This window comes from Lathamus discolor, chromosome Z, assembly GCF_037157495.1.
Source record: "Lathamus discolor isolate bLatDis1 chromosome Z, bLatDis1.hap1, whole genome shotgun sequence".
In the NCBI taxonomy this organism is placed as follows: Eukaryota; Metazoa; Chordata; class Aves; order Psittaciformes; family Psittacidae; genus Lathamus; species Lathamus discolor.
Window position 1 is genome coordinate 96046413 of NC_088909.1, and position 21865 is coordinate 96068277.

A 21865-nucleotide genomic window follows, 5' to 3' on the forward strand; every position below is an offset into this window, starting at 1 on the left:
AAGGAATTTCACAGGATTTTGTGACATTCTGTGGATTTGGCTCAGTTCTGCATTTTCTTCCACTCCTGACTTAAGGATCATCTGCTCAGCAAATCACAGGTCAGGCCAATGAAATTAATTTGGTGCACAGAATAATAGAGCAGGAAGGAAACTGCTGTGCTGTACTGCTTAGAGATCAGAGACACATGGAGTATACCCCTGGGGCAAAGTGAGGCAGGAGCTGACTGAGTCTTGTACTCAGCATGTGAAACATGGCAGATGACTCAGGTGGCAGTAGGGACACCCATAGACAATGGACACTGTGGAAATATCAGTATCGAGGGTCTAGATGCTAGGCAGAATTTTCCATTTTTGGTGGCTTTCAGTGCCTACCATGAATCTTGTTGGCTGCTGTGGCAGCAGTTTCCGATGCTTCCTTTTATGCCTCTGCATACTCAAGCATACCAAGACACTCTTAAAAATCTTTATCCCAATAAAGAGTTGCCCATCTTATTTTACATAAATGTAGCAGTAATCAGGTAATTAGCTTCTTTGCTCTCAATAATTTATGTTTTTACAAAATTTGAGTCTCTAATTGCAGAAAAAAATACAAGATTCTTTTAAAATTTTTGTTAATTAAAATTGTAATTTGCATTTATTGTCTTGCAAATAACCTGTGCTTTTTAAAAGAAGCATAATGTGCAGCTGTGTCAGTGCATCTTTATGCTCTATTGTGCAAGGTTTGGACATGTGATGAATGAAGTTTGTATTTTAAAATCAGAATTCTCAGGCAACCCATTTACTTAAATCCTCGTGATTCCAATTCATGTCAAAATTTGAAATAATTTATCCTACAGAATTTAATGTATAGCACATACGCAGGTTAAATTTAAACTATTGCTTTCATGTAAATTAGAATTACTTGCTTTAAATCTTCACAAAATATAAGAAGAAACCAGCTGAATTTCAAAGTTAACTGGCTGTGAATACTATCACTCTTACAGGAGAACTCTCTAAGCAACTGCAGTTTCTAGACTCATTTCCTTAGGAAACCTGTATAAAAACCTTTCATAAGACAAGCTGGATTTGATTCAAAGTAGAGAAAAAGGCTTGGTTTTGTTCTTGGCAAGCAGCCATTATATGCTCACATTTGTAGAACATGTCTCCCCTGACATCAGGCTGTAGAATTGCCTTTGTAATTCAAGTCCGTGGAGAAGACATGAAAGATGCTACACTAAAATTATATCTTCTTACAACAGAACATTACTGATAAAGAAATAGAGCCCTATCCCTCAGTCCTTCCCTATCTAACTCAGTTCCTTGATTGTGATTCCTGAGAACAGAGCATTTATTTTATTGTTATAATTTTGCAGAGAGTAGTACTAAATAATTTAGTGAATACAGTAGGTGTTTCTGTGTTGTCACCAGGATCATTTCACAATGCTACACTTCTCAGAGGTTGGTGAAATGTACTTCTGGGACAATATCAGCCTTTCATACTCACAGCCCTCGAGTTTGCCAAGCCATAGAATCTATTTTGAGGCTCTACTACTGTATTGTTCTACCTGTTTGATTAAGCAGATGGCTTGATAGTTTTCAGCCTTCCAGAAAAGACTGATCATCAGGTGACTGATTCTGCATGCTCTCATGTGTGGGGCCAGTGTTCCCGGAGATACTAGGCTCCTTGTGCACAGACAGCCAGAAAGATTGCATGCATTCAGTTGGCCAACAGGTGCTTCAGGAACCTCCAGATGTTGAGCAAAGATGAATGCAAAGTCCTGCATCCAGGAAGGAACACAGTATGCACCAATGCAGGCCAGGGACTGACTGTTTTCGGAGCAGCTCTGCAGAAGATACCTGAGCTCCTGGTGAACCAGTGAACCTGGATTCAGCAGTGTGCCCGTGCAGTGATAAAGGCTAACCACATATGGGGCTACACTGAGGTCAAGTGCTCATTCCCTCTGCCCAGGACTTGTGGGTCTCAATCTGGAGCAGGATGGCCAGTTTAAAGGCTGCAGTATGTGAGATATAAACTACACGGAATCTAGAAAAGGTCAAGAGGCTGGAGCACCTGCCCAGGGACCTTGGCCAGCAACAATCAGACTGGTACCTGCAAGCACTTGCACAGGACAAACAGACAAGGCTTTCTGCCTGACCAATGGACCAGGTGTGACCTCCCTGTTGGGAAGGATAGAGGTAGCAAACATAATGCTGGAAGGGGATAGTCTATCACTGGTTCTTAAATATACCTATTCAGACCCACTTTGTTTTGCTGTTTCCTCTGTCTCACCTGTTGAATATCTCTGCTACACACCTGCCTGCATTCTTGATTTGTAGTTTCATCCTCCCAAGGGAACTGAGAGCAGCCTGTGTGCAAACATACTTTGGCCTGAGAGTCAAGCATAAGTTCTAGCTATAATATCATCTTTTGTAACTGGCTGAAGAATATTATTTCTTTACTCTCATACATGAGGAAAACTAGTTATCCAGAACCACTACTGCTAAAATGACACAAAAGACAAATAAATCACAGACTAAAGTATCATCACCTTGACATGACACCAGCAATTATTTCCATACAGCTTCCTGACAGTGACTCCAGCTATTTTCTGTTCTACTCATCCTACCATACAAATTTATATTGATACCCACCAGCATGAAAGAATAGGGAGCACATCCCCTGTCTATAAGCCTTTGAAAAGCATGCTGATTTTCTCAAAGGCTCTTCTGCAGCTGCAGCTGCGTCTGCCGTATCTGAGAAGGGATAAATTGATCAAGCAGTTTTGGCACAGGGTGGTGTAGGGATGCTGCTTGAAAAGCGTCAGAGGCTGATGTGGATCAGCAGCGCCATCCAGTGGGAGTGGGACATAACTCCCCCCTGAAGCTGTAGGGGAGCACGGAGACCCAACTGCCGCTCCCAGTTGGACCCGAAGGTCCACTCCATTAGAAGAAACGGCGAGAAACCTCGCAAGTTTTGGGAACACTGTCAGTGTGCTGCTGCTTCTGACCTGTGAGCTGGGTAGGTACCCTCACGTACTGCCTTTGAGATGACAGCAGGCACTTCGGTTATTCGAAGTTGCAAAGACTTGAAAATTAGCACCCCCACAGCCCCTTTCTTTTTGGGAAAGCTGCTCAGGTGAAGCCTCAGTAATTGAGTTTTATAAATCACAGGTATTGTCATTTTCATGTTTTGCTTTTATTTTGTGAATGCTGTTTAGATAAACATCCTGTGGGCAGGAAAATGATTTTCTTTATAATACCATTAGAATCCTCCATCACATGAAGATTTCTGGGCTCCAGATCCTGATTCCAGCCACCCCCCTCCCCCCCACAGTTTCATTACAAACAAATGCATCACAGTTGCCTTTACTGTGATAAATACAAACCCAAATCTATTCTTATATATATATATATATATACACACACACGTGTTTAAAAATACATTTTAGTAATGTTCTAATTTCATATCAAACTAATTTTGAATTCATAAAAATTTAAGCAGCATGCGTAATTGACTTGCAGTTCTGAACTAGCAGACTTGGGAATTTAAATAGTAGGAAGGCTTTCAGGTGAAATCTAAGAAGTAGTTCTAGGTGAAATCTGCAGTGCATCCATTTCTGCAGCTATCTGACACATGAATACTTAACAGGCTGGTTGCCTCTTCCACAGCATACCTCTGTGCATGTAAGCTGGTCATTTGCACAGCACACACACTCATCTACCTCGTCTGCACTGATCCACCACAGTACTCAGTCACACAAACTACCCCATCAGCTCTGCAATTCCTAAGAAGCTGGAGCACTATCAGCTCTGCACCTAGGATTTCCTCAGCTTGTTTCCTAGGTTGCATCCTTAAAACTTGCAATTCTTAATTCTTTAAGTCACCTATCTTTAAGCTAATAAAACTGATGTTCTTTAGATTAAGAAAAATGAAAATCCCTACATTATCTTCACCATTTAAAATTACAGTGAATTACTATATGTTAATCAGAAAACACAATAGCATTGCTCATTAACAACTAATGATGACAATGATAATGTTACCTGTTATGACAGCATAACTGCAGACATTGTGAGTGTGCACATGTGTGTATGCAGCTATGTGGGGGCTTAACACACTGAGAAAGACTAGAAATACTGTTCTTTGAAAATTAATTTATTCCTTATGAAGAAAACAGAAGAAAGGTTTTGCATTAAAAAATGTATTTGTTGCAGTTATCATTGCAACTGGTTGCTGGTTTCAACGCCCTACGGACAGATCATTACAGAATTATGATGACTAGCAGAAAAAATCACATACAGCCAGCCACAAAGTGTGGAATTTTCTCCCAGATACTTACAAACTTTTGTGTCTTCTCTATTTTAAAGGGCAAAGCATACATACCCTACTAAAATCAAATCCCCAAAACCAAACCAAACCAACCAAGGATAAAACACAGAATTACCATATTATAGCTTCCCATGGATCTTCCCTTGAAACTCCCTTATGTCCTGGTTAGAAAACATACAAAATTATCTAGAAAGCTGAGTTGTGCAAAGATGGAAATAAAAAAAATAATAAAAAAAAAATACACAGTTCCTGTGTCTTTTTTTATTAAAAAAAAATCGAAAATTTCTCAAATGTCTTAAATGGAATGTTTCTGACATAGCTGTGTTGTGCATCACACATAAACCAGACTGAGGGCAGTTACAGCTGAATACAACCATATATTTAGGCCCAAGACAAAACTGTAAGACTTTTGTATTTCCATGGAGAGAGAGAGATGAGAAAACAACAACAAAAAAACAAAAAAAAAAAAACACCCAGAAAATGAGAACAAATAAATGCATAGGCAAAAAATCAAAAAAATATTAAAAAAGGCGAAGACTAGAACTATCCCAAATGACATTAACATAGAAAATGCAATTCCAGCTCTAAAATGTTGTCATCCTTTTTATAAAAATACTTGTAACCGCGTAGAAAATTTCAAGCCACAACTATTCGAATAACTGATAGGTCCTGTGTGTTCAACAAAAGCCCTGAAGTACTAACAATTCTGTTCAACATTTTCTCATGACATTAAAGGTTCAAAGTAATAATTTCACTGCAACAGAAAACAGAAGATCAGTTGAAGTCTTTTGTAGTTGGTTATTAAATAAGATCACAAACAAGAAAAAACTCATATATGGTACCTTGTTTGTTTACTTCTAAGAATTTTGGTCTGGAATAACTTATTGTGTAGGTGCTATTTCTTGTCTTAATATTGTTTCTGGAAAAAATATGGGAATTTACTCTCTTTACAGAGATAGTATCTTTCTGTCAACCTATCACCATACAACATACAGTACATCTTCGTTGGTTGGGAACCGTCACTGTCAAGATATCCACCAGAAGTATTTACTAAATGAGCAATGTGTGCCACAGTGTTAGGTATACTTACAGAAGAGATTAGATTATCAGATATACTGAGATTGAATCTTAAACGCTCCATCTTGAAAGAAAGAAAAAGAACAGAACACCCAGAGTGTCCCCAAATAACTTCTGCATCAGCTGCTGGAATCCAGGTAATCCTACTTCTAATTCAGGACTACAGTTGGAAGAACATTATTAAAAGTACATGCAGAGAAATACATGCAGGTTTTTCTTTAAAATCTCCGACAGTGCTCTGTCAGGACACAAAGCCTCTACGTAGTAAAACAATGCACAGTTCCATTACTGTGCATTTTTACAATTTGCCTCTTCCAGAAGCCACTCAATTCCATTTAGCAATCCAGCTAAAGTTGCAGCTACAGTGTCCTGCACCTGTGAAGATAAAAAAAGCTGTAGTGGAGACTGCAGAATTACAGAATGGTGGGGGTTGGAAGTGACCACACCTAGTCCAACCCTCTTGCTAAAGCAGCTTCATGTAGAGCAGGCTGCACAGGATTGTATGCAGGGGGGTTCTGAGTATCTCCAGAGGAGACTCCACAACCTCTCTGGGTAGCCCATTCCAGTGCGATCACTCTCACAGTGAAGTCCTTCCTCATGTTCAGGTGGAACTTCCTGTGTTTTCAGTTTGTGCCTATTGACCCTTTTCTTATCCCTGGGCAACACTGAAAAGAGCCTGCCCCTGTCCTCTCCATGCCCACCCTTAGGATATTTGCATGCCTTTGTAAGATCGTCTCTCAGACCTCTCTCCTCCAGGCTAAAGAGCCCCAGCTCTCTCAGACTAGAGAGATTACATGTAACAAGATACAACATTTTAGCATCACTCCATCTATCTTTAAAGTGAGAAATACTCATACCAAGTCTAAATTTTTATCACTGGTTTAAAGGTCCCTTAGACAAAAGAGGTTTCTTAAGAATAGGTACAAAAAGAAGATACTACTCTACAAAATTAATTGTAAGATCCATTAGGCAAGCCTTTCATTCTTTGTATCAAGATGAATTTTATTCATTCAATCAGCTATTCTGCAACATTATACTGGAACATTATGAATGAGAATCTACTTGATAATTCTTCTCGTAATTCTTAAAGCAAAAAAGCTGCTAGCTTTACAATTCAATGCACATTCTTCTCATATTTTGTAACGCAGTGTAAAGAGGTATGTTTTTTAAAAACCCCGTAAAAATGTTCCTTATGAAATCAAAGGAATTAAATCAGAATTTTGGGGGGGTTTATTAAGTATTACTCTTCAGCTACACAACACCACACAAAAGAAATTATGTGTGGCTGAGACATACTGATATATACTATGCTTGACAAGCATAAAGGAACAGGTTCAGGGCCTCACATGCTAGGTAAAAACTGATCTGTCAAAAACTCATCAAGCAAGTGACAATTAACTGTGCCCTGAAAATGGCAGAAAAATCTATCATGTGTCCAAGACCTTGGATCATGACTCAGAAAATTCATATTTAAATTAACTGAAGCTTCCTTTTAGTCTCTTCATGGACAGCATTTTGTCCTTCCTTACATTCTGAGTCCATCTTAACTTTCTTGTGTGTAAGTGGGCAAGCCACTTAGCTCCCCTATGTTCAACCAGGCTAATGCTTCGTCCTAGAGGACCACAGAAACGAAATTCTTCACTTCAGTGGAGACCTCATGTACTAGTTTTGAAAGCTGCACACTTGCTTAGGCAGGTACAGTTCAGAAATACGAGACTAAATTAAATTTAAGCCACAGAGATATGGGGAAAAAAAGATAATAAAAGGTTTAAAAGCAGGTACCATCCAGGGCTGATGCAGCAGATTTAGTTGCAACTGATGTGCCATGTAAACACACGGAATTCTTTTCACATCAGTGTGAGAGACACTAGACAAAACCAGTAGAGGTCTGTTTGCAGGCCCGAGGGCTGGATCAATCATTGCCAAAATGCGAGCCAGTTCCTCTTGACGATCATGCTCTAAGAAACAATTTTTAAATACAAGAGCATTAAATACATGCAAATCGCAAGGAATTATCTTTTTTACTTTACAAGAATTTACAATTTTATAGGTGAGGAAAGAAGAGGGCTGGAAGGGACATGACCTTCCTTGTCACAAGGGTGGATCATCCACATTCATGTCATCACACAGATGGATCATGTCACACTTAGATGTTATTAAAAGATCTCCACAGATTCTACAGGCAGCCTATTCCCGTCCTCAGCATCTGAGTGTTTTTCAAGTACCTCAAAGAGATCAAAACTGCAATAAGCCACTAATACTCACACACTGCAAAGTCAGCAGCCCTTTCCCACTGACCATACTTTTCTGATTAGTATATTCCTTCACTCTTTTTCACTCTCTTCTGAGCAATCCCCTTCTCTCCATTTAAAGTTTATGGACATAAAGACAATTAACAGAACAGGTATTTGGCTTAGCCTCTTATAGGACTACCCTGATTTGGACTAACTGCATCTTTACTGCAGTTTTACTGGTGAAGGTTCTATTTTGAGGCTATTAAGGCTATTATGCCAACACCAATCCATTTCAGGCTGCTTCTCCTAGCCATGCCTAGGGTTTTTTGGTTTTGGGGGGTTTTTTGGTTTTGCTATTTTGTTAGTTCTGCCTGTTTTTTTTTTACTCTAGATCATTTTCCACCCATAGCTTAGATAGAGCAACCTTATCAGTATCTGTCACAAGAAAACGTGCCATAACTCCTCAAAGGAAAATGAGGGAGAGTATCTCAGATAGGGAACCTCTTTTACGGCATAACCCATGAGGAAACAGCATTAGTGAAGCTAATTAATGAAGAAATTTTTAAATAATCAGAACATGGATTTTGATGTATTGCACATTCTTTGCATCTTTTATGATGTTCCAATCATTTGCAAAATATGAATAGATAAAGAGAAATCCCTTACTTTTATGAGCTTCTGCATTAGCAACGTAAATGAATCCATCCACTACTTCGCACACCTTTTTCACTTGAGCTATTACACTGTAGTGCACAGCTTGCTGGTTCCCTATGATGCTGTTCTCTTGGTAGAACATCTTATTCACAGCAACAGCTTGCTCTGCTTTTGCTCTCCTCCTTTCCACACTGAAAGATATTTCAGTAGTCGGGTTATTTGAGAACGCAAAAACTGCATTTTGTGAGTCCTGGCAGCACAGGAGAGGGAAAGAAAACAGCCTGAGCCAGCAAAACAGTTTTCTTTCTCCCCACCCACTCCCATCCTTACATTATTTCGAGTGCACCTATGCAGATGGTTAGCAATCTGAAAGACACATATGAAACTACTTCCCAGGATGAGTTTACACAGTGTTGCAAAAGGGACTCAATCAATGCATCAAGTGAGACAGAAGCACCTGTCATGTATTTGTCATAGCAGTTTACTGTGTGTAAGGTTTGGAAAAAAGTTTTCATGGACATTTATTATGCGCACATGAAAATTTAACAGCTGGAAAAAGTGAAGATATGCATTGAAGCTTCAGATTGTAAGAGACAGCCATGCGTGTGAACGCACACATAAAAATCACATGATAAAAATATGAGGAAAAGTATAAACTAACCTAGAAATTGTACTTTATCTTTTTTTTTTTTTTTTGGTGGAGACCATATCTTACCTGGTGGTGACCATATCTTACCTGGTGGTTGAATACAATGTCAGAATATTGAACTTTTGATTGTTATTAAGCTGAAAACTGACTCCTGATCCAATTCCTATGGGGAAAAATGATTATATGAGGTTAAAACCATTTGGTTACTGAATTCAACTAAGTGGTAGGCTGAAAATTTCAGTGATGTTATAAAATGGGTTCATCCAAGCCTATGGTGTTGCTGTTAAGGGTAGAATATTTTCTATTTTACAATTAAATTTTATACATGCTCTAATTGATATGACAATTTAACTAAAATCAATTAAATGGTATTAAAACATCAGAAGGAGGAATTTCTGTATTTCTGATACTTAGACTGAACCTTGAAACCTAAGTCACAGAGGAGCCAGACTCGTGTTCTTCAGCTGAAATAGGGATATGAAAGGCTCTAGTCTATTTACTACGAACTGTATTGAAAAGGGTATGAGAGAGAAAAAAGGTAATGCCATTAAAATAGTATTTTCACACTTTCTACATGTAGTGTATTTATTAAAATTCTCCTGTGCCCGAAAGAAACACTAGTTAAAATTAAGAAATTGTTTTCTCTCATTTGGACTGAAGTAAAATTACAGATATTCAAGCCTACCTTTTTAAACATTGAAAAAAAATCCTTCCTTCCTCCTGTAACTCTTCTAAACTAAATTTTCACCATTTGACACCAAAATACTGAATCATATAAAGGATCGGTCTTGACTTCCTTTATAAAAACAAAAGTGTGGGTTTTAGCCACTTAATGCAGGCAGTGTGTAAATAAAGTTCTGTCTGCATTTATCTATTACAAAAGCAGGTATAACATGGAATTCAGAAAATAGAACTACAAGGAGCAAAATGAATCCTCTGCCATTGTCCAAATTTAATCATAAATTCACTGAAGCTATAATTCTATTTCAAATGTTTACTGCAATTATCCAAAGCAATACAAAGACAGATTATTTTTCCACCATTATATTTTCTACTATTATTACAAGTTTCAAGCAAAGAATAAAGCATCCTTTTTCTCCATTTCTCCCCAAAGTTTTTTTTGCTGTATCTCTTTATAACATAAAAAAGCTGAAAACAAAACCAGCATTACCATGAATTTGCCTTTGAGGTAGGCCAGCCAGGAGCAGAATTTCTGGGCATGTCATCATCTTTTGTACTAAAGAGTCATCCAGCTCTTCCAAACCTGGCCCAAACATAGCAAAACGAGGTTCTGCCTGAGTGACCAGTGATTGCAAAAAGGAAGTGACAGCCCCATACCGGGGACGGCTTGATTTCAAACTTCTTCTGCTCTGGGGGCAGCTTTTTTTGTATCTGTGTAAAATAGACGTAACTAGAAATTAAACACAAATACAAAAGAGATATTAACCAAACAACTTAAATTGATTCAGGTCCCACACTTCTCATGCTTTGTCACAACTCAAGCACACGCCAAAAACGATGGAAGTTCCAAACTGATGGTTTCAAGCAGGAAAGGCATCAGTCCTTCTGAAGTCCAAATATTGACTTCTTATTTAGTGCACTTATGTCTATGGATCTTTTAATTTACTTTAAAATACAAAATAAAATAAAGTTACAAATTCCCCACCTTCACTGAACACAATTGGTAAAATAACATCCAAGCTGGTGAGTCACATACAGTATAAAATGTATGAGACTTCTGAGTGCATTTCAAACCTCAATTAGACTGGTTTTGAACATATTAACCATGAAACAGGTGACACCACCTAAAAATGACCATTTCCCCTGTAGGCACAGAGAACACACGTTGTGAGACAGGTATTGTCTGCAAGCTTATGATGTGCTCATTTGATGCAGAAACTGGAAGGCATGGAAAGGCTTTGGTAATCAAAGGGAAGAAGTAACAGCCATACAAGTGGCAGACATCCTAGAGGAGCAGCTTCAGTTTCTGCTTCTGTGGTCACAGCAGGCTGCTGCTGGACAAACCTGTTCTAGGAAACCTTAAACATGTGCTCCCCTGCACCCAAACTGAGATGCTTCAGTTGACCTCAGCAAAACCATTAAGTGCACAGAGACACAATGGGAACCAGTGGTAGGTGGTTCCCAATATGTGATTCAGCTGAACAGTATTGGGGCCTAAAGAGATTTAAAACCAATGTTCAACATCAGTAGATATTTTGCACTTCAAATTCTGGGTGTGTTTCTCCCCCATCTGTAACATACAGATGAAGAGCACAGAGACTGCAGAGGTTAGGGCACTTATCCTGAAGCAACAGCTTAATGAAATCAAAATCAAAACAATTGAGAAAAACAAAACAACAAAACAACCACCACAAAAACTAATCTATTTAAGAGATCTTCTCAGTCACCCAAACACATTATTAGTGTTATTACACTTTTCAACTATACTAGCTGAAACCACAGTCTGTCTTACAGCTATTGAGAAGCACTACTACTTGTTATTCTGTACACACTCAAAGAAACCCTCCTTTTTTTGCCCCCTCCCCCCAGGTAAGATAAAAAAATAGAATAAAAAAATTCATTCCACTTGCTGTAGTTTAAGGACTCCTTAGTACTTTTATTAAAGTAAGAAATCATGTCATTGTACTGAGAGTGAAGAACACATCTTTAGCAAGACTAACAGTACACACAGATTCTGAGAGGACTGTATTTCTGTGGCATAATAAACATGCAGTTTACAGAGGGCTTTTTTTTTTTTTTTTGTAATGTTAGCTTTGACTGTTTCAACATTTTACATTCTTTGTTCCAAACAAAAAGACTGTCGAACAAAACCAGGCAACTGTATTTCCAAAATAGTGGATTTGAGACCCATCAAAAATGTAAGCAGTCGCTTAGAGCAGTGTTACTGCTGTAAATATGAAACATGCCTCTGGGCTGACTATAACTGCTGTAGTAAGTTGTGCAAGAGAATATGAAGATACTTACACTGCCATGTAATCATACAGTGCATTATCGCTGACCTCTGAAAAGGCTTTATTAAAAACCTCGACATCTGGGAGTGATTTCCAATCAACAGATGTCCAGAAAGGGAGATCCCTCAGGAGAAAATACCTCCATAACAACGGATCTTGCACAGCAGCCCTCCAGTAACAACTCGTGCTTCCCAAATGGCACAAGTCTTGGGGCGAGAGATAGGACATGATGTTCAGCTGCACGTCGATCTGAAAACCGTCGAGAGCAGCGGTTTAACAACCCGCGACCGGAACAGTGAAGATCCAACAGGCTTTCCCTCCCTGCCCCTGACCGGGCCTCACTCACCGGCAGTGTCTGCAAGGCGCTCACCTTCTCCGCCTCCTCCGGAAACGAAGGAGGCGAAAGACCCGAGAATGCGGCGGTAGCACTGCCTTCTCGGGTCACTCGCCTCCATCGTTCCCTAAGAATACGGAGACGACCCCGCACGGAGGACTCCAACCCGCCCCACTCCTCCGCTCCACCAGCCGCCATCGCCCCGAGCCCCACTGCCTCTGCCACCGCCCCTCGGAGCTATCGCGCCGGCGCTGGGGCGGAGAGACAGGCGGTCCTCCGTGTGTGCCAGCTCACTGCAGTCGTTTGTGGTTTATGCTTCAGGAATAGTTGTTACGGACCTGTATTCCGGAAGTTCTCTGAATGCCCGTTTTTAACGTAAGAACAGTGTAGGTTTTGATAAGAAGGATGGTCAGATACTGAAGCAGCGTGCTCTCTAAGCGAGCTCTTTAGACGTAAGATTTTTTCCAGCGCAGCCTGTTTCAGTTGCAGGGTTTCATGAGGTAACACAACATTTGTTTTGCAGCTGCTGTGTTCCACCCTTGGCCTTTTAAAGGTCCCTCGCATGCAGCCACATATTTCTCTAACATGTTTTTGCCCGTTTCTCGGAAATCCAGCCACACACTCTTTGATCTGCAACCCAGGTCACTGTTAGAGACAGGATCTGTTGTCTCAAGGCTTTCCTGCTTCCCTTCTCCACAGTGCTGCAGTCCCCAGTAGCACATTTCTCCACCGTACATCATTGCCAGTAAGTGAGTGTCACTAAATACACCTGCAAAAGCAATTTAGATCAAGGACTTTATTGTTCTAAGTAAGTACACAGCTTAACTTTTTTCAGTAACACTGAAAAAAAAAATCCAAATAGGTAGCATAAGCCTGTTAATGAGGTACACCAAAACCCCCCAAATTTTAACCATGGGATGACTGACACTGCCCAGAAGAGAACCTGGATCAAGTCCTTGATCATTTATCCATTTTGTCCCTCCATACTGCTAAAGTCTTTTAAGACTGCCATACATGTTGTTTTGATAATTGTGTTTGCCTATTTATCTTAGAAAAATTCAGTATTTCTTTACAATCCATTTAGCACAGACATGATTACGCATATTTATTTTAGAATACTTCTTTGCCTCCCCCAATTTAAGCCTAAAAGATGATGCTGTTTGATCATCAGCAGTTCGAATATTGTAACAGACATGTGAGTCCATGGTCATTGAAAAAAAAGAAAAAAAAATCAAATCTTAAATAAATCTACAAATCAGTTACTGAACTTGACTCTGCTGTGGAGCTTAAATGGCACAATGCCACTTTCAGATGAAATTAAGCAAGAAGGTGGTCCAACACCCATAGATAGAATACAGCGAGTTTTGAGCGTGTATAATGAGGGCACCATGTCCTCAGCGCCAGCCCTACAAATCCCCTCCTCCTGCACCGCCCTAGTTTGCCAAATCTAACCAGCTCTGTACATACACCTGTGTGAAGTCAGTAATTCAGTGCTTGTGTCTGTGTTCCCCTATATGTAAACAGGAAGGCCCATATGAGAACACGCAGCACCATCTGCTGTCATGATCGTGCTTTCAACATTTGTGAGTTAACTGGATGGCTGTAAAACACTCATGCTGTGCACAAAACATTCGTTGCCTCAGATTGCCTTCCTCCAGTGCACTCAAAAACACAGAGAAAATGAGCACTGCCACCTCCTAAATTCTGTGAGTCAAAAAGAAAAGGGAGAGGTCGGGACAAAGCACTGCTGCCAGCTTATCAGTTTCATCTGTTTTGTTTTAAAACGTGACAAGTTTTCACACACAAATGAAGTCAAACAACAAAAATGTGCAACAAAGCATTTCATAAAGTGGAGCAATTAGTAAGAGGAGCTTGGGGTCATGGGGTTTTTGGAGTTGTTCCGGGTTTTTTTTTACCTTCACTGAGTAATCTAGCTGAGTCTTTATCTTGAAGTGAGACATCTTCATTTAGCTGAAGAGGGCATCTAAAGCTAAGCATCTTCATCAGGTAATGAACTCCATCATTAAGACACTATGTACAATTAAAACAAAAAGGCAAAAACTAAGTTCTAATTAGTTTAATGACAGCCAGAAACATTTCTTGCTATGAATTTCCCAAAACACTACTTAAAGGGGAAGGAAAGGGGGAAAGGATGGAGAAAGGAAGCTGTATTTTCAAAGCAAATAGTCAAATTTTAAAACTGTATTCACATGCTCATAGAACTTTTCAATCTCCTTTACCTTCTTAAATATGGCAATGTTTTCTCGTAGCCATTCACTCCTTTCTTTTGCTGTATGACAATACATGTAAAGCAGGGCTCCTTTTCTCCAGTAAAGACATTCTAACAACTCTGCACCAAGGATGTTCACTGGCTGAAATAAAATCCAACAAACTGGGCTAACCCCGAAAAACACCTGAACTACTTATATACATACTTACACATGCAAATAGCATTATATTAAGCCTCTAACTTCACAGGCTGTACTTGACAGCAACAGTCACAGACACAAGCTTAATAGTTTGGATTTCAACTGCCAAAAGCACACAGAATCTTGAAATACTAGCAAGAAAAAAATGCGAGCATGCAACAAGTTGTTTGAAAAAAAATATTTTCAGGAATTTTAATACAAATAAGACTTGAAAATTTTTCAAAAGATCTTAAATACTGCCCATCAAAACCACAAATACTGCCCTCCCATTTCAGATATTTTTTATTTCATAATACTGCAATAGCTAATTCTCTGGCTGAATAACGTCAGTACTCACTTCTTCATTTATGCTGCATTCCCTCACTAGGACTTCTGGCTCTGAAAGAATACAAGTAAGTTCTTTCACTTTCTGCAAGGAGGATTCTTCTGGAAAATCTTCATCCACAAGCTGGTTCTCCTCAAAATATGTAATGTCTAAGACAGCCTATGAAAACAAGAAGATAAACAATGTAGAAAAGCTACCAGGAAAATAATCAGATAGTAGTGTGCGGTAACATAGAAGCTCAATACAGTTTATAGAATTTTATGATTTTAAGGTATTTTTTCACATTTAGGTTACAAACACTGGAAGTTAGAAGTATTTTAAGAATGTTGACAGTGAATGTAAACTCAAGCCCCTTTCTGTCCTTCAGTACCAGCACGATTATTACCAACTCTTAAGTTACCCTCTTACTGAAACAAATGCAGTCCTGCGCTTCATGGATGTGCATTGCAGACACCAAGTTATAGAGATCTCCTTCTGGTATACCCTTTCGCCTACACCCAACCCTCTCTCACACCCTACATAGCAGACTTTCTTGAAAGGGAGCTCTGAAGGTCTTACACATACTACCTGTGTATAGAGCTGCAAAAGCGTGGAAGGATGTTCTTTCCCTTCGTTACGGAAGTCCTTCAATTTATCCAGAGTAGCAGAGCCCTTTGCTAAGAAGGTATCTGAAGGAAGAACACAATGCTTCCTTAGCGCTGGAAAGCACTCAGAGCCTTGCTTACTCTCCCGTTTCATTTCACGTGGCTTTATCCTCCCTTGCACTATCCACAAGAGCAGCTGAATACAGCATTCCAACAGGCCCGCTGTCCTGTCAGACTACACCCTTCACTGCTTAAGGGCATTCATGGCCGTGGTCTGATGCTTCAAAACCAGTTCTACACACTCCGCTCCCAAAGAAGTCGTGCATTTACAGGCACAACTCGCACACTTCAGGCCGTCTGCAGCAGGGAGGCGCGGAGCCCTCAGCCGTTCTCTCAGCGCGGGCCCCGCGCCCGGGCCGCGACGCGGTGCAGCGCGGCGGCAGCAGAAGGCGGAGCTGCCCTCCAGGCCGGGCAGGGCCCAACCCCGTCCCCGTTCTCTTGCGGCCTCTCACCGTCGCTGCCCGCTCCCCCGGACGCCGCCAGCCGCCGGCCCAGAGCTGCCACCCGGGGCCGCAGCGCGGACACCGCACCCCGGGCCCCCGCGCCACCCGGCTCCCCCATCGCCGCCGGTCGGCACCGGGAGGGAGGGCGCGCCTGCCGCGGCGGGTGCCGCTGGGACGGGGAGGGGCACGCAGGCGCAGCCGCGCTGTGGCCGGGGTCGCCGGGCGTTCGCACTTCACCGGTAGTGAGCGGCGCCTGCCCCGGCAGGGCGGGATGGGAGCGGGCGAAGGCTCGTGGAGCTCGCTCCCCGTTCGTGCCGGCTGAGCCTTCCGCAGCGGCGGTGAAGGCTAATAGGCCTCGCCGGGCCTCCAGGGCGAGGTAGTGGGAGGAGGGCAGGCCTGGAGGCGGGACTTCGGGATTAGCTTTATGTGGGGTTTAAAGCTGTCTCTTACAAGAGGTATATATGGCTAGTGCAGATGTGTTTTGGGGCCCCCGGAAGCACGTGGCGTGTCCATATGTTGCCCCCAGAAGGATGCTGCACAGCTTCACTGTGAGATAGGGCTTGCCCATAAGTGAACAAAAGGCAGCGGCGTTCTTTTGAGACCAAACTCGTATTTTCTGCTGATAAATACATTGGTGGTTCTAACTTATATTTTAGTATTGAATTACTTAACACGTAGAGGTACAGCTGTGAAAGTACACTTAAATAATCTTGAAACTGTATAGCTTTGGTTAGAGATATTGGAGAGTTTTGCTCCAATGTTTTGTCCACCTTTAAATAGAACACTTAATGAACTTGAGAAGTGCTTAAATAGATTCCATACAATGAGAGGAAATTTGTAAGTTTTCCTTCTATTTTTAACAAAGTCTTGTTACTACTTCCTCATCAAATCAGCTAATACTTTATGTTGTGTAGTTACAAAAATGCTGTAATTCACCATATTGCTTCTCTAGCTTTCTCCCCCTCTTTACCTGCCTGGAAAAAGCTAATGCCTCAGTGTCCACTGGAGTAACGTGTCACCTCACAATATTCTGGATTTTGTTAGCTTGATTATTTTAAAAGGATAATTGACCAAAGAATTTTCTTCAAGTCGTAGTGTACATTATGTTTGTGCCCATGTCCCATTGAATTACTTAAAAACAAACAAAAACCCAAAACGACAGCAAAAAGTGCCCTTTACTGAAGTACTTTAGGTAGTGGAAAACTGTTTACTTACAGACATAGATGTTTTTGCTGTTGGCTGTGTTAGCTCTTCTGGAAGAGTTGCCAAACAGATCAAATTCAACAAAAAAGTAAAAGGCAAAGTTGTGTTTACTTCCAGAAATCGTCTATTTCTAGGAGAAATCTCTTAATATTTTGGTTGGATGTGTATTGTCATGCATTCCTGCTTAGTCTGTAGCCAGATACAGGGAACAGATGTAAGGAACAGCTGTGTTGCCAATACAAAAAATACTGTGGTAGTTAACCATATCATGCCTAGGAGTAGAAGAGGTGGTGCTTCATGACTGGAGTGGAATACAACACTTTCCCTATGGTCAGTTTTGGGACTGAATAATAGCCTTTCTTCAGATCCTTTGCTTGCTTGGTCCTGCCTGCCCTTCTCTTTTTCAGTACTATGTTGCTTTTTTAGTTTCTTTCTTCGTAACTAGTTGAGTGAGCAGGTGGGTCAGACCTTAATGGTGCAGGAGATGTCATCCAGCTTTCAAGATGTCTCTTGAAAAATGAAAGAAAGCAAAACATAAACCTAAAAGGTTTGTGTGCTGAGTAATTTGATTAAGGAAGTGGTCCCTTTTTTTCTTACTGTGCTTCAGGCACTGTTACAATTTATTTTGAAAGCTAGATGTTTGTGCAATAACTTTTTTTTTCTCACAGAAATTGTTATATACTCTTTATTTAAATATACAGTGAAATCTGGTTTTGACATTTCTCATCAGTGTCTGAGATGGTAGAAGTGTGTTTCTGCATATAAGCTGGTAAAATAGAAGTTACTACAAATGTTAAAAAGGGGGTGATGTCCACTTCCCTGGAAAAGAGGACCTTGAAGATTTTTAGTGGGTTGATTTGTTTGCTTCTTTGTTTATTAATTTATTTACACACACACCCCCCAACCTGATTTTGCATGAAATGTGTGAGGAAGCAGTGGAAGAGCATCGGGGCTGAGCAGGCTGGGGTGCTGTCTCCTCACTGCAGTGAGCAAGCCCTCCACATGGGCCCTGCCTCACTCCTGACTGCTGTGGCCTCTCTCCATCATTCCTCAAGATGTAGTTCCTCCAGCACTAGGCCCCAAGCTACATTTTGTAGTTTGTGGAGCTGCTATGCTAGACTTCTCCCCACACCTTGCAAAGTGCTTTGGTCTGAGGGCTGGTGAGAGACTAGGTTTCTGAGTATCTGAGAGAACAGTGTGCTCAATTTGCCTTACATTTTCATTTTTACTTAGAACTTGTTTAGATGAGTCCCTGCTAGATATGTGAAAGAGCATGGTCTGTTTTGAGGTCTGCTCCCTGTCACTAAATTTTTCAGAGCTAGGAGATCTTAAAATTCAAATTCTCAGAGCGTCACACAAAGATTTGCATCCAGTATTTCTCTGAAACACTCTTTCTGGGTGATACTTAACATAAATTACTTTGAAGCAGAAAACGCTTTCACTGCATAGAGTTACTTTAGGGAATAATTGCACTATAGTAAAATGATGTCAAAAAAAAAAAAAGGATAGTAAAAAGATGAAGGGGTTTATGTGGGGTTTATGATCTTTCAATTCCTGGCAGTATGTGTTTTTAAGGCCATTGTTACTAATAGGGAAGGGCAGAATGTGTTGGCTCGTCAGAGGCAGGCTTTGTTTCTAAATTAGTGGAAGCACAACAGGAAAAGTGTTGGGGTGTGTAAACAGTTGTGGTTGACAGAAGATGGAATGCTGTCAGGATTTTTCCTTCAGAGCCAAGAATATGTCATTACCAGAGCTGTCATGTTATTTTTGGGTTTATATATATCTCTTTGTGCATGTGCATGTGTGTATATATGGTGTGAATGTAGCATAGCTTCTGTAGATTGCTACAGTAGATTTTGCTGCTTCTTTCCTTCCAAACCACATACCCTGAGCTTCTGACATCTTTGTGTGTAAATGTGTATGCTGCTAGAGAACACATTGTAACAAACAAAGGACAAGACAAAATAGCCTCAAGTTAGTTGCACCGGGGGAGGTTTACGTTAAATGTTAGGAAATATTTCTTCACCAAAAGGGTTGTCAAGCATTGGAACAGGCTGCCCAGGGAAGTGGTGGAGTCACCATCCCTGAAGGTATTTAAAAGATGTGTAGATGTAGTGCTTAGGGACCTGGGTTAGCTGTGGAATTGGTAGTACCAGGTTAATGGTTAGACTTGATGATCTTAAAGGTCTTTTCCAACCCAAGCAATTGTATGGTTCTGTGATTCTGTACACTTTGGAGTAATTTTTGTCCTATAGTATTCCACAAACACTAACTGTCCTGATATATGTAACTATGGAACTGGGCTAGCCTCACATCTCTACATATTTGAAAACTCTGAACGAGCAACTAATGTCTTGGACATGCATAATCTACCTTGCTGTAGATATCTGTGACATCTTTTATTTCTGTAAGGTAAAGAAACAATACATAAACACACATGTGTCATTCCTCTATGTTTAGTATTATCCAAACTAGAAAAATGTTTTTAGCTTTAATCAATAATATATAATTGTCTAGAGAAAGCAGCTTTGCACAGCAATAATTGATACACTTTTACCATTATTGGCAAGATTAGTTATAATTATTCAAGAACTTTTAACTTGTGCAGGTGTCACGGAATGGGTGTTCGCCTTAGGCCAGTGGGCAAGACATGTTAGGGAGACACTCCTGCTGAGTCACAGAGTTCAGCAGGGAGACCCTTGCTTTCCAGCTGATCCCCAGATATCAGAAGAGCTGTCTGCAGCTGGATCCAATCCTAGTCTCAGACTTGGTCAATAGTTTTTGCCTAAGGATTGTATAGTGCTTGCACCTACCTGTCCAAATTTGTCCTGCACACCAGCACTGTCACATTATATTTTGACCAGCCTGCCAGTGTCCCAAGAAGGATGAGACCCTTGTGCCCAACTAACCCGTTCATGTCCGTTATGGGGACCCTACTTGACAGCCCACCAAATATGGGGGTGATTTGACTATCTTATTCAGGGACCTGCACTGACAGCATCACCAAGTCAAATCCTGTATTTCAAATGTTCAGGTCTCTGCAGACTTACACAAAATAGACTTCAGCTGAAGTCTTTTATTATATATACAAGTTTTTATAAAAATACAAGTGTATATATACAAGTACATATATACAAGTGTGTATATAAAATACAAGTTTGTGACAGGGTAAGGTTCAGAGATTGCTAGTGCTAAGGTAGTGTCTATAAAAATAAGCTTGAACTGATACACAACCAGACTATAATCACTAATAACAGCAAGTGTGAGTTAGTCATTCAGCACACATAAGATAAAGTTCTTATCCAATAGGCATCCCTATGGGGGAGAAGACAGTGTCGAGGTTTAAACCGATCCACACAGCTCATCCACTCACCGCTACCCCCCACCCCCCGACCCTCCCCGCTCCCAGAGGGATAGGGAGGAGAATCAAGAGAATGTAACTCCCACGGGCTGAGACAAGAACAGCCCAGTAACTAAGGTATAACACAAATCACTGCTGCTACCACCAATGATAATATTGATAAGAGAAAATAACAAGGGAATACGATACCACTGCCGAACAAGTTCAAACCCCCCGAGGAGAGACCGTGCCCATCCAGGTAACTCCCAGTTACCTCCCTGGGCATGACGTGCTGTGGTATGGAATACCTCTTTGGCTAGCTTGGGTCAGGTGTCCTGTCTCTGCTTCCTCCCGGCCTCCGCTTGTTCCCAGCAGAGCATGAGACTCACAAAGTCCTTGGCCAGAATAAACATTACTTAACAACAATTAAAAACAATCGGTGTTATCAGCTCTCTGCCCAGGCTGGAAGTCAAAACACAGAGCTTGCACCAGCTATTAAGAAGGAGCAAAACGGCTCCTGGTAAACCTAGGACAGAGAGGCTCAACCCATTGCCTGATCCCAGAAGTTATGGTGGAGTCATCCCTACTTTCCCAATTTCACATATTTATACAATGTGATTCAGGTTAGTAACTCACTGTAACACTCCCACCATGTATGAAGGTGTCAGTTAATTTGTATAAGGTCACATCATTTTCATCAAAAGGACACCCTGATCAAGCTTTGCTGATCTGTGAAGCCATATGTTGACAATGTCCATGTGCTTCCAAGATGTATCAGGCTTCAAGGATGGTCCTTCCCAATTAGAGATTCGTTAGCCCTGTTTCTTAATCTATCTACATAAGGGCAAGGCCGCCTCTCCTGCTGTCAATTCTTCATTCGTCAGTGTTCATCTTGGCCTTGTGGGAGGCCCTTGCATCTGTCCAGGCTTCTCCATAGTAACACAGGTTTCAGTTTTTCACTCTGTGCCTATGGAGCTGAGTGACTCTGGTCACACACACTTTATTACCAATTGGTGTAAAATTCCCTTACTTTGCTTTTTAAAGTACAAATCCGGTTTCCTTGTTTGGCAGCTGCTGTGTGGTTTATCAGTATATGGTGCCCGTGAGTTCCCGCTCCTGCAGGGAGTACAGCAGAGCCTGGCCGTGGAGCCTTTGCTCTGCTCCACACTCTGGTCAGTTTCTCTCAGGATGCGGAAGGCTGCAGGATTGCCTGGGGAACTGTCACTGGGTAGATTCCATGCATGCCAACTGT

The 21865-nt window shown here is 41.0% G+C and overlaps 2 protein-coding genes across 3 annotated transcripts; both read right to left on the reverse strand.

Annotated features, from left to right (window-relative positions):
- Positions 1–4117: 4117 nt before the first annotated feature.
- FBXO4 (F-box protein 4) lies at positions 4118–12436 on the reverse strand. The gene is made up of 7 exons (XM_065662408.1): positions 12242–12436; positions 11909–12144; positions 10095–10315; positions 9011–9086; positions 8287–8465; positions 7169–7344; positions 4118–5761 (listed from the first exon to the last, which is right to left on the reverse strand). The coding sequence occupies exons 1-7, from the start codon at positions 12425–12427 to the stop codon at positions 5672–5674; spliced, it is 1164 nt and encodes a 387-aa protein (XP_065518480.1). The 5' UTR covers positions 12428–12436; the 3' UTR covers positions 4118–5671.
- Positions 12437–12704: 268 nt separating this feature from the next.
- On the reverse strand, positions 12705–16265 carry RIMOC1 (RAB7A interacting MON1-CCZ1 complex subunit 1). Of its 2 annotated transcripts, XM_065662409.1 has the most exons (6): positions 16080–16265; positions 15551–15651; positions 14996–15142; positions 14470–14601; positions 14146–14260; positions 12705–12998 (listed from the first exon to the last, which is right to left on the reverse strand). In XM_065662409.1, the coding sequence occupies exons 1-6, from the start codon at positions 16186–16188 to the stop codon at positions 12709–12711; spliced, it is 894 nt and encodes a 297-aa protein (XP_065518481.1). In that variant the 5' UTR covers positions 16189–16265; the 3' UTR covers positions 12705–12708. The 2 variants fall into 2 exon arrangements, with proteins under 2 accessions (XP_065518481.1, XP_065518482.1); XM_065662410.1 differs by lacking the exon at positions 14470–14601.
- Between the last annotated feature and the right edge of the window lie 5600 nt (positions 16266–21865).